This window comes from Grampus griseus (assembly GCF_964374135.1).
Source record: "Grampus griseus genome assembly, chromosome: 11".
Lineage (NCBI taxonomy): Eukaryota > Metazoa > Chordata > Mammalia > Artiodactyla > Delphinidae > Grampus > Grampus griseus.
In genome coordinates this window covers 35,558,283-35,571,778 of record NC_139005.1, presented here as the reverse complement: position 1 = coordinate 35,571,778, position 13,496 = coordinate 35,558,283, and the positions used below count along the sequence as shown (strand labels likewise).

Genomic DNA, 13,496 nt, shown 5'->3' with positions numbered 1-13,496 from the left:
GAATTTTGTTGAAAGCTTTCTCTGCATTGATTGAGATGATTGTATGGTTTTTCTCCTTCAGTTTATTAATATGGTGTATCATATTGGTTGATTTGCGTATACTGAAGAATCCTTGCATTTCTGGGATAAACCCCACTTGATCATGGTGCATGATCCTTTTCATGTGCTGTTGGATTCTGTTTGCTAATATTTTGTTGAGGATTTTTGCATCTCTGTTCATCAGTGATATTGGCCTGTAGTTTTCTTTCTTTGTGACATCTTTGTCTGGTTTTGGTATCAGGATAATGGTGGCCTCACAGCATGAGTTTGGGAGTGTTCCTCCCTCTGCTATATTTTGGAAGAATTCGGGAAGGATAGGTGTTAGCGCTTCTCTAAATGTTTGAAAGAATTCACCTGTGAAGCCATCTTGTCCTGGGCTTTTGTTTGTTGGAAGATTTTTAGTCACAGTTTCAATTTCAGTGCTTGTGATTGGTCTGTTCATATTTTCTATTTCTTCCTGATTCAGTCTCTGCAGATTGTGCATTTCTAAGAATTTGTCCATTTGGTCCATGTTGTCCATTTTATTGGCCTACAGTTCCTTTAGTAATCTCTCATGATCTTTTGTATTTTTGCAGTGTCAGTTGTTACTTCTCCTTTTTCATTTCTAATTCTATTGATTTGAGTGTTCTCCCTTTTTTTTCTTGATGAGTCTGACTAATGGTTTATCAATTTTGTTTCCCTTCTCAAGGAACCAGCTTTTAGTTTTATTGATCTTTGCTATTGTTTCCTTCATATCTTTTTCATTTATTTCTGATCTGATCTTTATGATTTCTTTCCTTCTGCTATCTTTGGGGGTTTTTTGTTCTTCTTTCTCTAATTGCTTTAGGTGTAAGTTTAGGTTGTTTATTTGAGATGTTTCCTGTTTCTTCAGGTAGGATTGTATTGCTATAAACTTCTCTCTTTGAACTGCTTTGGCTGCATCCCGTAGGTTTCGGGTCATCGTGTTTTCATTGTCATTTGTTTCTAGGTATTTTTTATTTCCTCTTTGATTTCTTCAGTGATCTCTTGGTTATTAAGTAGTGTATTGTTCAGCATCTATGTGTTTGTATTTTTTTACAGATTTTTCCCTGTGAGTCATATCTATTCTCATGGCGTTGTAGTCGGAAAAGATACTTGATACAGTTTCAAATTTCTTAAGTTTACCAAGGCTTGATTTGTGAACCAGGATATGATCTATCCTGGGGAATGTTCCATGAGTACTTGAGAAGAAAGTGTATTCTGTTGTTTTTGGATGGAATGTCCCATAAATATCAATTAAGTCCATCTTGTTTATTGTATCATTAAAGCTTGTGTTTCCTTATTTATTTGCATTATGGATGATCTGTCCATTGGTGAAAGTGGGGTGTTAAAGTCCCCTACTATGATTGTGTTACTATCGATTTCCCCTTTTATGGCTCTTAGTATTTGCCTTATGTATTGAAGTGCTTCTATGTTGGGTGCAAAAATATTTACAATTGTGATATGTTCCTCTTGGATCGATCCGTTGATCATTATGTAGTGTCTTTCTTTGTCTGTTGTAATTGTCTTTGTCTTAAAGTCTATTTTGTCTGATATGAGAATTGCTATTCCAGTTTTCTTTTGATTACCATTTGCATGGAATATCTTTTTCCATATTGTCACTTTCAGTCTGTATGTGTCCCTAGGTCTGAAGTGGGTCTCTTGTAGACAGCATATGTACGGGTTCTGTTTTTGTATCCATTCAGCCCGTCTGTGTCTTCTGGTTGGAGCATTTAATCCTTTCACGTTTAAGGTAATTATGGACATGTATGTTCCTATTCCCATTTTATTAATTGTTTTGCATTTGTTATTGTAGGTCTTTTCCTTCTCTTGTCTTTCCTGCCTAGAGAAATTCCTTTAGCATTTGTTGTAAAGCTGATTTGGTGGTGCTGAATTCTGTTAGCTTTTGCTTGTCTGTAAAGGTTTTAATTTCTCCCTCAAATCTGAATGAGATCCTTGCTGGGTAGAGTAATCTTTGTTGTAGATTTTTCTCCTTCATCACTTTAAATATGTCATGGCACTCCCTTCTGGGTTGCAGAGTTTCTGCTGAAAGATCAGCTGTTAACCTTATGGGGATTCCCTTGTATGTTATTTGTTGGTTTTCCCTTGCTGCTTTTAATATGTTTTCTTTGTATTTAATTTTTGATAGTTTGATTTATATGTGTCTTGGCGTGTTTCTGCTTGGATTTATCCTGTATGGGACTCTCTGTGCTTCCTGGACTTGATTAACTATTTCCTTTCCCATATTAGGAAATTTTCAACTATAACCTCTTCAAATATTTTCTCAGACCCTTTGTTTTTCTCTTCTTCTTTTGGGACCCCTATAGTTCAAATGTTGGTGTGTTTAATGTTGTCCCAGAGGTCTCTGAAACTGTCCTCAATTTTTTTTATTCTTTTTTCTTTATTGTGCTCCGCAGTAGTTATTTCCACTATCTTATCTTCCAGGTCACCTATCCATTCCTCTGCCTCAATTATTCTGCTACTGATCCCTTCTGGAGAGTTTTTAATTTCATTTATTGTGTTGTTCATCAGTGTTTGTTCGCTCTTTAGTTCTTCTATGTCCTTGTTAAATGTTTCTTGTATTTTCTCCATTCTATTTCCAAGATTTTGGATTATCTTTAGTATCATTATTCTGAATTCTTTTTCAGGTAGAGTGCCTATTTCCTCTTCATTTTTTAGGTCTGGTGGCTTTATGCCTTGCTTCTTCATCTGCTGTGTGTGTTTTTGTCTTCTGTTTTTGCTTAAGTTACTGTGTTTGGGGTCTCCTTTTCGCATGCTGCATGTTCGTAGTTCCTGTTGTTTTTGGTGTCTGTCCCCAGTGGCTAAGGTTGGTTCAGTGGGTTGTGTAGGCTTCCAGGTGGAGGGGACAAGTGCCTGTGTTCTGGTGGATGAGGTTGGATCTTGTCTTTCTGGTGGGCAGGTCCATGTCTGGTGGTGTGTTTTAGGGTATCTGTGACCTTACTATGATTTTAGGCAGCCTCCCTGCTAATGGGTGGGGTTGTGTTCCTGTCTTGCTAGTTGTTTGGCATAGGGTGTGCAGCACTGTAGCTTGCTGGTCGTTGCATGGAGATGGGTCTTGGCGTTGAGATGGACATCTCTGGGAGATTTTTGCCATTTGATATTACATGGAGCTGGGTGGTGTCCTGTGGACCAGTGTCCTGAACTTGGCTCTCTCACCTCAGAGGCACAACCCTGATGCCTGGCTGGAGCACCAAGAGCCTGTCATCTGCATGGCATTCCAGAACTTGCCAACTTGTTATATTCTTCTATTCATCCTCCCTCTCTTCTTCTGCTAGTATTGGAGGGTCTCCTGCAGAAGTGGGGGGCAGCTGTGGCTCACTGCAGGGACAAATACATGTCCAGCGGCAGTTCTGGAGAGTACTCACCAATCTGAGCCCTCCTGGAAGCTGCCATTTTCTTACCTTCATTCTTTTTTCTGGCTGAGTAATATTCCATTGTATATATGTACCACATCTTCTTTATCCATTCGTCTGTCAGTGGGCATTTAGGTTGCTTCCATGACCTGGCTATTGTAAATAGTGCTGCAATGAACATTGGGGTGCATGTGTCTTTTTGAATAATGGTTTTCTCTGGGTATATGCCCAGTAGTGGGATTGCTGAGTCATATGGTAATTCTGTTTTTAATTTTTTAAGGAACCTTCATACTGTTCTGCATAGGGGTGTATCAATTTACCTTCCCACCAACAGCACAAGAGGGTTCCCTTTTCTCCACACCCTCTCCACCATTTGTTGGTAGATTTTCTGATGATGCCCATTCTAACTGGTGTGAGGTGATACCTCATTGTAGTTTTGATTTGCATTTCTCTAATGATTAGTGATGTTGAGCAGCTTTTCATGTTCTTCTTGGCCATGTGTATGTCTTCTTTGGAGAAATGTTTTGTTTGTTCTTCTTTCTCTACTTCCTTTAGGTGTAAGATTAGATTGTTTGTTTGAGCTGTTTGTTGTTTCTTGAGATAGGATTGTATTGCTGTAAACTTCCCTCTTAGAACTGCTTTGGCTGCTTCCCATAGCTTTTGGATTGTCGTGTTTTCATTGTCATTTGTCTCTGGGTATTTTTTGATTTCCTCTTTGATTTCTTCAGTGATTTCTTGGTTATTTAGTAATGTATTGTTTAGCCTCCATGTATTTGTTTTTTATGTTTTTTTTTCTAGAGAATAGGTCCACTTTATTTGGTTCAAAAATATTTTTATATATAACCATTATTATGAAATGCAGGATTGTCAAGAAAATGTAGGTGGTCATTAAGAATTTGTCAAATAGATTATTCTATGCTGGGTTCGGTGATAGAAGTCTCCCTTAATTGATTTTCCCCCAATTAAGATGAGCAGCTAACCCTGAGATCTTTGGCCCAGGAAGGAGTAGGTGAGGAATAGCCTGCTGTCTCAGCTGCAGAATGCTTCTGGAAAGGACGGTGAAGAACTTGCTGGAGGAGATGGACCTCTGAAAAATCTTTCCTTTCTGCTTTTTGCACTGCGGATTCTGCCATCCAGTTCTTCAGCACATATCTAGGATTAAAAGTTGTCATTCTTTTTCTTCTTTCAGAATCTGGATCATTCATGTTACTCTTCAGTCTCCAAAGGTACTGGGACACCCAGGCAGGAAAGAGTTTGTGCTTTGAGATCATTTTCAGTGCCCAGAATTGCTGAGGAATTCTGAGCTCCTGTAACTGGCTTTGAGTGATCTCACTGAGCTGCCGAAATGTCATTGTAAAGTCAGCTTCTGTCTTTTCCATGAGATGTAAGAGAAATGCAATTAAATCATCATCACCCTTGCTTTTTCCAAGTAATCCCAATTTGGCTTTGAACAATTCTCTAAATCTTGTATCGTAAAGAATGGGATACCCTGAGCAGCAAGTTGCTTTTGCCTAGTATCCAGTAATGGGGTTAGAGCTTGTAACAACTTGTTTAAATTAAACATTCCAATATTAGCCTGATATCCTATTTTTATCTTCTTTCATCATCAGATGTGTTTGGTACAAAATCTGGATTATAGGCCTCCATAAAATCAAATGGACCATAGTCAATTGTAATGGATAACAAACTGAAGTTATCAGTATTACAAACACCATGTGCAAAACCAACAGACATCCACAAGGCAATAAGCTGTGCTGTCTCAGACACCACAGTAGAAAAAAGAAAATCCAAATATCTGTTAGGTTCCTTGACATCTACTGAGGGGAAGCGTTCCTGTATGATGAAGTCTAGTAACATCCTTAGTAAATCCAATTCACCATAATGAGCCAAAATTTCTAACGATCCAATTCTAAACCATGATTTTGCAACACGCAGCACTACTGCACCTCGTTCTTTCACAACGTTTCCATTGTAGAATTGATCTCTCCATACTGCATCATCACTTACAACCAGACTTGCAGCTCTGCTAGTGGGAATTCTGAGATAGTACATAGCCTCACTACACAAAAATTCTCTCATGGAGGAACGAAGCACAGCTCTGCCATCGCCGTTTTGGGAGTATGGGGTTTTTCCTGAGCCTTTTAATTGGAGCTCCCACTTTTCACCCTGCCTGTTCATGTAAATTCCAATAAGATGGGCTCTTCCATCGCCGAGCTGATCTGCCCATATCCCAAACTGGTGGCCCCCATATCTGTGAGCCAGTGGAATGGATCCAAGTACTATCTTTTCTTCACTTACAAGCTGGATAAAATCATCTGTTTCTGAGACAGATAAATCAAGGTCCAAAATATCTTCTAGCACTTGCTTTGAAACTGCTACAAGATGTACTCTTGATTTGAAAGGAGTGGGGAAGGCAATTGAAAAAACACAGTTTTTCACTTTACGCACATCATTTTCTTTAACAGGATCAATTGGCAACACAGCTATAAGGTTTTCAGAGGAGAGCGTCCAAAAGTCGAGAGACGAGGCTAATCTAACTTCTCTTTCACAATAGCCCTGCTCGGGGTTTAACTTGTTACTGTAAAGATGCGAAAGGCTGGCACTTCCTTCAAGGCTAGGTCGCCATAAGGAGCTGACGACAGCGTGGCAGTTAACACCCGAGAGAAGCAGCCGCGGAAACTGGAGCCTCCGCATTAGGCAGCAAAACGGGAACCCGATCCTTTGCGTCCTACTTCTGCCTAAATACGCAGGAGAGTTCGTGATTGTTCGTCGGGCACCCTGGGGCGTTTCTAGATGACAGCCGGTCTAACACGGGTGCATTTTTGCGGAGATTGCCGGAGGCACCGGCTGGGCAGACTTGGGGGAGGCCGCTCCCCAGGAGGAAGATCACGCTGGTTTCTCCCGAGCCAGCGGTGGGTGGGCGGGGTTACGAGGGGGTCCAGCCACCGCACCACCGCTCAGCTCCCTGCAGCCGCTCCTCCTCCTGCCAGGCGGGAAGCGCCCTCGGGAGGTCTGTTTTTTATGTTTTTTCCCCTGTAACTGATTTCTAACCTCATAGCGTTGTGGTCAAAAAAGATGCTTGATATGATTTCAATTTTCTTAAGTTTACTGAGGCTTGATTTGTAACCCAAGATGTGATCTATCCTGGAGAATGTTCCGTGCGCACTTGAGAAGAAAGTGTAATCTGCTGTTTTTGGATGGAATGTCCTATAAATATCAGTTAAATCTATCTGGTCTACTGTGTCATTTAAAGCTTGTGTTTCCTTATTAATTTTCTGTTTGGATGATCTGTCCATTGGTGTAAGTGAGGTGTTAAAGTCCCCCACTATTATTGTGTTACTGTCGATTTCCTCTTATATAGCTGTTAGCAGTTGCCTTATGTATTGAGGTGCTCCTATGTCGGGTGCATATGTATTTACAATTGTTATATCTTCTTCTTGGATCGATCCCTTGATCATTATGCAGTGTCCTTCCTTGTCTCTTGTAACATTCCTTATTTTAAAGTCTATTTTATGTGACATGAGTATTGCTACTCCAGCTTTCTTTTGATTTCCATTTGCATGGAATATCTTTTTCCATTCCCTCAATTTCAGTCTGTATGTGTCCCTAGGTCTGAAGTGGGTCTCTTGTACACAGCATATATGTACATCTTGTTTTTGTATCCATTCAGTGAGCCTGTGTGTTTTAGTTGGAGCATTTAATCTATTCACATTTAAGGCAATTATCGATATGTATGTTCCTATTACCATTTTCTTAATTGTTTTGGGTTTGTTTTTGTAGGTCCTTTTCTTCCCTTGTGTTTCCCACTTAGAGAAGTTCCTTTAGCATTTGTTGTAGGGCTGGTTTGGTGGTGCTGAATCTCTTAGCTTTTGCTTGTCTGTAAAGCATTTGATTTCTCCATCAAATCTGAATGAGAGCCTTGCTGGGTAGTGTAATCTTGGCTGTAGGTTCTTCCCTTTCATCAGTTTAAATACATCGTGCCACTCCCTTCTGGCTTGTAGAGTTTCTGCTGAGAAATCAGCTGTTAACCTTATGGGAGTTCCCTTGTATGTTATTTGTCATTTTTTCCTTGCTGCTTTCAATAATTTTCCTTTGTCTTTAATTTTTGCCAATTTGATTACTATGTGTCTTGGCATTTTTCTCCTTGGGTTTATCCTGTATGGGACTCTCTACACTTCCTGGACTTGGGTGGCTATTTCCTTTCCCATGTTAGGGAAGTTTTTGAGTATAATCTCTTCAAATATTTTCTCTGTTCCTTTCTCTCTCTCTTCTCCTTCTGGGACCCCTATAATGCGAATGTTGTTGTATTTAATGTTGTCCCAGAGGTCTCTTAGGCTGTCTTCATTTCTTTTCATTCTTTTCTCTTTATTCTGTTCCACAGCAGTGAATTCCACCATTCTGTCTTCCAGGTCACTTTTCCGTTCCTTTGACTCAGTTATTCTGCTATTGATTCCTTCTAGTGTATTTTTCTTTTCAGTTATTGTTATTGTTCATCTCTGTTTGTTTGTTCTTTAATTCTTGTAGGTCTTTGTTAGACATTTCTTGCGTCTTCTCTATCTTTGCGTCCATTCTTTTTCCGAGGTACTGGATCATCTTTCCTATCATTATTCTGAATTCTGTTTTTGGGAGGTTGCTTTTCTCCACTTCATTTAGTTGTTTTTCTTGGTTTTTATCTTGTTCCTTCATCTGGTACATAGCCCTCTGCCTTTTCATCTTGTCTATCTTTCTGTGAATGTGGTTTTTGTTCCACAGGCGGCAGGATTTTAGTTCTTCTTGCTTCTGCTGTCTCAGTATTTTTAAAGTTGGAATTTCTGTATACTATAGTAGGTTTTTCAAAGTAGAATATATACTCTTTATGTATATATTATGTATATAATGCAGGAATCTTATATTTTGATAAAACTATATGTAAAAATGAATTCCAAAATTCTATACTATCATTCAATTGAGAATAGTTTCTGCCCTGGGAAACCCAGTATAGATAACAAGCAGGAAAGTTAAGTTCAAATTAGTTCAAATCTCATAGGATAGCAAAAGGTAATAGTCCATTATGATGTTTTTGCCTATATATTTCTCCAGGCATGACAAGTACATGCCAACCATTGTCGTAAGCAACTTTTTATTCTATTTCTTCATTGTTAATGTACTTTATTTAAGGTTACATATGTTCTTTGTACCTATATATCTTCTTTTCTTTGTCTTCTGCATCAAATCCAAGGACACTGTCTGCCTTTAACCAAACAAACAAAGAAACCTGTTAGCAGAGCTTTTATTTTAAATGTAAGGCAAAATGAAATGATTGTAAAAATCCAGCCATTGCCATTAACAGAATAGTGTCCTTATATTAGTGGATATTTAAAGGGTTAAATATATAAAATATATATATACAAATATAGTGGATATTAAAAGGGTAGTAAGAGGTATTTGTAAAGATTGTGATCAAAGAGACCAAACAACTATGGTTAATATTTTCCTTGCTTACCATAATTGGTAATTACAAAAATACTTAATGGGAGACAAATATCAACTCATCAGAGATACCTTATTATTTGGATTAGACCAAATATAGACGTGTTTTATAAAATTCATTTCTATTACCAAGAGAAAATTTTTTTCTGATCTGATATACATGTATGCATACATATATATATATATATAAATGTATTTTTAAAAATTTTAATATATCCTCATGCTGGCTAAGAGTTATTTTTTTGATCATAGTTTTTAATTATAAGCAGTATTATCCTTGACAAATCAAGCTATAATAAAGTTTACTGTAGTTATAATAGAAACCTTTTCAGCTGTCATCTCAGTTCATTGGTTTTATTGATATGGGAACTAATAAAAATCAAAGTACGTAGAGAGAAGTAATCATGTAACTTATTTTCAGGAAAACATATATGACAGAATTTAAGTATTTAAGAATTTAAATGTGGCTAAAGTATAATCTTGGCCAGTGCATGTCCCCAACAATGTTGAAATCAAACCATTTAAGGAAGATAGTTACTATACTGTCTAATTTTGAAGGGAAATCAGTGTACGGTTCTTCTAGTTAAAAGCTATATATTCCACCTTCTCTCTAACCCACTTTTCCTGCTGTGAGTTAATTCTTTATTTCTTGACCTTTACTCAGATGAAAAAGGAAATAACTCCTTACTGCCACTCGTACAATATCCCTGAAATGTATTTTGGCTTGTGACCTTTAAATGGTGTGGATAAATAAAATGAATCCCATATCTTCATATGGACCTGATCTGGGGGTCAACATATGTTTGCTTTTCATCTGTATGAAAATGCTTTGATTGTGATTGCCATGGAATAGGTGAGGTCAGGTGAAGAATGGGAAGCTGCCAACTGAGGCAGGAGATGAAACTATCTGAAATGGGAAAGTTAAGAACTGGGGGATTCTTTGTGCGAGAGATGGTAATTGCTTATGGTCACTTGCCCTTCCATGGGTGAGAGGCTGGGTGTAAGGACAGTGTGAAAATGCCTGGACTGTTAAGGGAAGAACACCTGGGCAGTACACTGGAAAGAGCTTACATATGGGTGACACAGCTGTGAGAACAGGGCTTGAAACTGAATAAAAATGCCTCAGGTCTTCCATGACATTTCATTTCCCACTAAGAAAGGATTTTCTGTAAGCACCATTTTAACACTGAGGATGATTTCCTCAATTTAAAAAAAATAGGCACTTTTAGAATTTCCACTGCCAAACTGTTTGTGTTTGAAACATTGAGTCCTATTTGTAACTTTCAAAAAAATATAAATGTTTCATAAAGCCTAATGGTATTTACAGAGATATAAAAGTTAAAAATCTAGCCAAGGTTATTTGGTGTTTGAAACTAAGCATGATAATATTTTTGTGTGAAATCCCTAGATCATTATCATTGCTTTAGTCAGCATTAATAGGAAATGCATGCCAGTAAGATGAAAATTAATTTCCAGTTGAATGCTTTATGTCAGGAGACAACTTACCTGACTGCAGTTGTTTGAAACGGAGCATATTCTAAGCACATTGCCTGCTGCCTTTTCTTGGCTGTAGATATTGACGAGTGTGGGACCGGGAGGCACAGCTGTGCCAATGATACCATTTGCTTTAACTTGGATGGTGGATATGATTGCCGATGTCCTCATGGAAAGAATTGCACAGGGGACTGCATCCATGATGGAAAAGTTAAGCACAATGGTCAGATTTGGGTGTTGGAAAATGACAGGTGCTCTGTGTGCTCGTGTCAGGTTAGTATAAACAAAACATTGTAACCATTTTTATCGAGGTGTAATTTGCATATATTTCAAGTGTACAGCTTGATGAACTTAGACAAATGCATAGTCCATTTAACCATCACTCAATTAATATAACAGAACATTTTTACCTACCCAAAATGTTGCCTCAGTCCTTTCTTAGTCCCATAGCCCTAACCTCAAACAAACACTGCTTCTAGTTTCTATAGATTAGATTTGTATTTTCTAGAGCCTCATATAAATGGAATCATATAACACAGTTGGCCTTCTGTATCTGCAGGGTCTCCATCCATGGATTCAACCAACTGTGGATTAAAAATATTTGCGAAAAAAAATTCCAGAAAGTTCCAAAAGAGCAAAACTTTAATTTCCCCCACACCGGCAACTGTTTACATAATATTTACATTGTATTAGATGTTATAAGTAATCTAGAGATAATTTAAAGTAAACGGGAGGGTGTGCATAGGTTATGTGCAAATACTATGCCATTTAATATAAGGGACTTGAGCATCCACGCATTTTGGTATCCACGATACCAAGGGAAGACTGTCCATACTCTTTTGTGTCTGACTCCTTTCTCTCAGCATTATGTTTTGACATTCCTTTATATTCATTACACGTATCAGTAAACATTCCTTTTTATTACTGAATAGTATTCCATTGTATGGAAGTACCACAATGTATTTATTCATATGGTAAAATTTTGTTTCTAACTATGCTAATGTTTCTATAGTCACAATATCATATTTGAATGAATGCATAAATGAAACCATAATGAATATGCTATGGCCTGTAAGTGAAAAATATCTATTTGGGTTATATTTCAGTTTTAGAGAGGTGTTCTATTATATATACCCAGTTGATAATAGACATTTGAATTACAGTTAAATGAATAATACCAAGGACTCAACTATTAAAGAAATTGATAACAGCTTGTACAAATCATAAGGTTAAAATATTCTAGAAACTTAATAATATGTAAAACTTGTTGACTAGCTACCAAATATAAACATATAAGCCCTCACACAAAACAAAATTTAGTTAGTATTCAAATTACTATATTAATAAACAAGTAAATGTATATTTATATATACATACACAATTTATTTACACATAAGAGCCATGCAGTGGTTATCATTTTAACTGGTTAGTTCTGAAAATTTTCTTTCCAGTCAAGTCATTTAAAGAGTAATGTGTGGAAAGAAAATTGGAAGTTCTCCAGCTTAAGTAATTTCTGGGTGTTAGCTACAAAATGGAATTTTAAAGAAAATCAGTTATATTGGGTAAACAGTGTGAGTTAGCTCAACTTCCAGATCAACATCTGAGATTATAGATATAGCATGTAGTATATATAAAATGTATATATGTGTGTGTATATACACATGTACACACACACAGATACACACATACATATGATGTTAGTATATTGAGAAGTGGAGGTTTTTGGTAACTGCTTTTTTCCCCTTGTCATACAGAATGGATTTGTAATGTGTCGACGGATGGTCTGTGACTGTGAGAATCCCACGGTTGATCTTTTCTGCTGCCCCGAATGTGACCCAAGGCTGAGCAGTCAGTGCCTCCACCAAAATGGGGAAACCTTGTACAACAGCGGTGACACCTGGGTCCAGAATTGCCAACAGTGCCGCTGCTTGGTAAGTTCAGCTACATGAAATTCAGGGAAACGTTTAAACCCAGAATTGAAATCGTAAAACAACCTTGCCCTGCCCCCCTGCACCGATATTTGGTACCTGGCCATAGTGTTGGGAGTTACAAAAAGTGAACCTGGTTAGGATGATAAGGTGATGGTTATGCATTCAGGGCCTGAGCAGGAATATCTGGGGGTAGATGTGGTACACCATGTCATGTCAGGCTTTCAGGACTATCTCCAGAGCTCAAAAGAAGAAAAGGCTCTCCTGGCTTCTCAGCTTAGGTTTACTTAGAGACAGTTATGAACAGAATAATGGCATTCAAAAAAAATCACTTTTTCCAGTAGACCTTTTGTTAATCCATTTCTATCAATTATGCTTAGATGTAAGAAAACAAAAACAAAAAAACACTTTTTTTTTTCTTTCTAAAGATTGTTACTGTCAATGCTGTTCTGGTGGGCACCCTGTTTTACACATAATATGGATATGCAATAGATACTAGAATCTTAGAATCGAATGTATATATTTATGAAACTTCTACTGGAAACAATAGGTTAAAAAGAAAATGAAGACTTGATAAAGAAAATGAAGACTTGATAAGGAAAATACCAATCATTTTTTCATTTAACCAAATTTCTTGTTTCTTTCTAGTGGTGTAAATAAAAAGGAAAATTGGTCTATATGTCTTTATAGAAGAAAGTTTCACAGATGCTACTTTTAAAGTTAGGACTAGTTTCCTTTCTATTTGTGTGAAGATATTTTTAGGGCAATGCTTTTTTGTTGCTTCCTTTTTATACTTTCAACCCCAAAATCAATTGAAAGAGCAAGGTCAGTTTCTGTACCTGAAGGCTGCTTTCATCTCCAAGACCCTGAGACTCAGAATTATGAAAAAAATAGGAAACAGGTGGGAACTAAATTTTAAAAAGATCCAATTCACACAATTTTCTCATGTGGAATAAAAAAGACTGAAATCAGCTCCTAGTTTCGTTTTGTTTTTTCCAAAGTCCCTACACTGAGGAACGTATAAATGAACAAAGAAAAACTGTCAAATTTCCTTCATATTTCAGTTTACTTTCTTGTCAGTGGACAAAACTTTGTTTTTGCAGAAGGGAATAAATGAGAAGGTGGGGGAAAAAATCGTAAAAATGAGAAAAGCATCTCATAGGCAGAAACTAAAAACCTCTTCTGTAGTAAACAA

General features: G+C 37.3%; 2 protein-coding genes across 2 annotated transcripts in view; one reads left to right on the top strand and one right to left on the bottom strand.

Moving 5' to 3' along the window:
• NELL2 (neural EGFL like 2) overlaps positions 1–13,496 on the top strand; it is a 378,381-nt gene that overhangs the window by 346,713 nt on the left and 18,172 nt on the right. Inside the window, exons 18-19 of the mRNA XM_082665093.1 lie at positions 10,453–10,646; positions 12,128–12,304. Coding sequence (XP_082521219.1) covers positions 10,453–10,646; positions 12,128–12,304 — 371 coding nt within the window. The remainder of the gene's footprint in view (positions 1–10,452; positions 10,647–12,127; positions 12,305–13,496) is intronic.
• On the bottom strand, positions 4,358–10,413 carry LOC309829344 (protein adenylyltransferase SelO-like; the record flags this gene model as incomplete). The annotated part of the gene is given in 4 exon segments (XM_082665206.1): positions 4,358–4,899; positions 4,902–5,003; positions 5,006–6,199; positions 10,386–10,413. Coding segments are annotated over 4 exon segments (1,851 nt in total). The 3' UTR covers positions 4,358–4,372.